Below are 2,453 nucleotides of genomic sequence, written 5' to 3' on the forward strand. Positions count from 1 at the left end.
GAGGCACCGCGTCACTCTGGGCAGGGTGCGAGGTGGGCTCCTTTCCACAAATCGCGCACACCGAGCAGGACTCTCCGTGCGGTTTATGTACACGTTTTACAATATGGTTGTCATATGAGTGCCTCCTGTCTCTGTTGGATTGGTTAGTAACTTACATACGGTTGCACAATCAAGTTACAGCTACGACGTCTGCTCAGGGGAGAGGTGTCCCCCTGGGCCAGGGTCTCCTTGACCTGTGGGTGGGATTTTTAGTATTATCGTGAAGGTGGTTCGGTTTAGGACACTCGGAATTTTCCCTTTTCTGCCAAGTTTCAAAACATGTAAATTAGTAGCATTCCCAGGGTCTGTATGCTTGTACGCTCCAGGATGTTTCACTTCAAGAACAATAACAATACTTGCTTTCCACGATTAGGAGTTCTTTCACTACAGATTCAAGGATAGAATCCTTATTATCTGTGAGAACGTCTCAGAAGTTCCTCAACTAATCATCCGCGACGCTTGTAAAGAAACATCCCCAAGGCCACCCGTCTGGCCAAGTACACAACAAAATGCTCATATGCAGGACCCTACATCTAAAGTTCAGCTAATCCCAATGTTTAACAAGCTTAGCCAACTATAATGCTAACAAAATTGGTTAGAATTTTAACTATGAGACAATGATACAGGGCAGGGAGGGTGCAGACTATCAGTTTAGTGTGTGACGTATTTATAAGGAATGCATCTGTCTACAGTCTGATTAGGAATACCAAGGGGCAAAGACAGGTGTAACAGAAAAATAAGAACTGAAATGTAAAGACAGGTTTTACACAGAAAACAAGCACTTTTGTGAGCAATGGGAAGGATCTGCCTAAGATAGTAAGGCTTTTTCCCCCCTTCTCCCACGGTCTAAAATAAACTGAGTAACTTTCTGAAAGACTTAATGGCAGTTAACGTCAAGATCCTGGATTAAAGGGCAACATTTTCTCACTGGTGTTACAGGCCAGTAAGACATTCAAATCTCAAAACAACAAAAACTCGTCTCTTTGAAATCCAACCTGCGATGTCTCGTACTTTACAGAATCATTTAACCAGTGAACTTTTAAACGTGGTCAGTTTAACAAAAAAAATCTTAAAGCATCAAGTTGAGTGCTTGTAATGCAAGTTATGCTGTGATCATGGTGACTGAAGACCACGGGCATGGTGTCATGCATATAGCAAACAACCTTGCCAATAAAAAAGACGTTTCTGTAGGCCTGTTGCCTGTAACCAGGAAGTTAGAGCTGATCAACAGAAGAAAAATTCTCTGTTGTAAGGATGTGGTTAAGTTCGACTCGAGGAAGAAGCGCATCATTATGAGACTGTGCTCTTTAAGGTAGGACGGAAATATTCAGAGCTGGTAAGAATTTTCTTGTGAAGTAACAATATAATGTAAAATGTACATCATTTTGTAAAGATAATATTTCTATTTTTCACATAAGTAATTTAAGATAAACTATTATTATTATTAACATTGTTCAAAATAAAGCATTACAGCCACATAGTTATTACAACAGAAATATTGCAGATGCCAGTTTTTAAGTGAAATATGTAGTCGTTCAGGGTCTTTTACTAGAGCAATGCATCGCACCAATGTTTTAATACATTCTGATTTTGAAAATTGTGATGAAATTTAATTATTCTTAATAGTAGTGGATCTTCTTCAGGGAAAGTGCAAAACCAGTTATCTTGTACAGGCCATAATTTTTCATGGTGCATTACAGACCCAAATCCATTGCAGAGCTAGTTTAAGAAGCTTATTGCTTGCTTCATTCCACAATTCAGCAACTAAAGTTTTATAATCCAGGCAATGAGGATCTTGACAGGGCAGACAAAGCTTGTGTTTGCTGAGTCTTTTCTTCTAATCAACAAATTTGATACATATGTAACATATGTTTTGTATGTAAAATAAGTTGTTAACACAAGATAGTTTTTGACCGCAGAAGCTTCAACTTTGTAATTTTTTTTTCTGTTTTACAAATAACAGAAGACATAACTTCTTATTGTGATCAATCTGTAGTAATTCTGACAGAAGACAAGAACATTTCCTTTCAAACATGTCCCTTTGCATTAGAAAATACTTTCTGAAGAGTATGCCCATGCTGGTTATGTTCAGGCATCTGTGCACGTTTGTGTGCCTGCCTGCTTTACGCATGAGAAGTGTAGGACAACTGCAGTCGACGGCCCTTGCAGAAACCATCTTCTGACACTGCTCTTGGGCTCCTTTCAGCTTGCACCACAAAGCCAGGCAGACCAAAATGCCAGAGTATGTTTATAGAAGAGACAAGACAGGTGACAGAGAACATGACGTGGGGGAAAAATGTATGAGTTTCACTGTGCAAAAATCTTGATAGGCCCAATAATCATGATAATAACAGTGGTAGATAAAAAATAAGTCTTGCATCAGAGAGTTTACAGTGCTAGAGGTCTTTCCTGCT

At 39.3% G+C, this 2,453-nt stretch overlaps 1 protein-coding gene across 1 annotated transcript in view; it reads left to right on the forward strand.

Annotated features, from left to right (window-relative positions):
• The first annotated feature begins 2,283 nt into the window (after positions 1–2,283).
• TSPAN19 (tetraspanin 19) overlaps positions 2,284–2,453 on the forward strand; it is a 10,914-nt gene continuing 10,744 nt past the window's right edge. The window contains 1 exon segment of the mRNA XM_009882622.1: positions 2,284–2,307. Coding sequence (XP_009880924.1) covers positions 2,284–2,307 — 24 coding nt within the window.

This window comes from Charadrius vociferus, unplaced genomic scaffold (genome assembly GCF_000708025.1).
Source record: "Charadrius vociferus isolate BGI_N301 unplaced genomic scaffold, ASM70802v2 scaffold72, whole genome shotgun sequence".
Lineage (NCBI taxonomy): Eukaryota > Metazoa > Chordata > Aves > Charadriiformes > Charadriidae > Charadrius > Charadrius vociferus.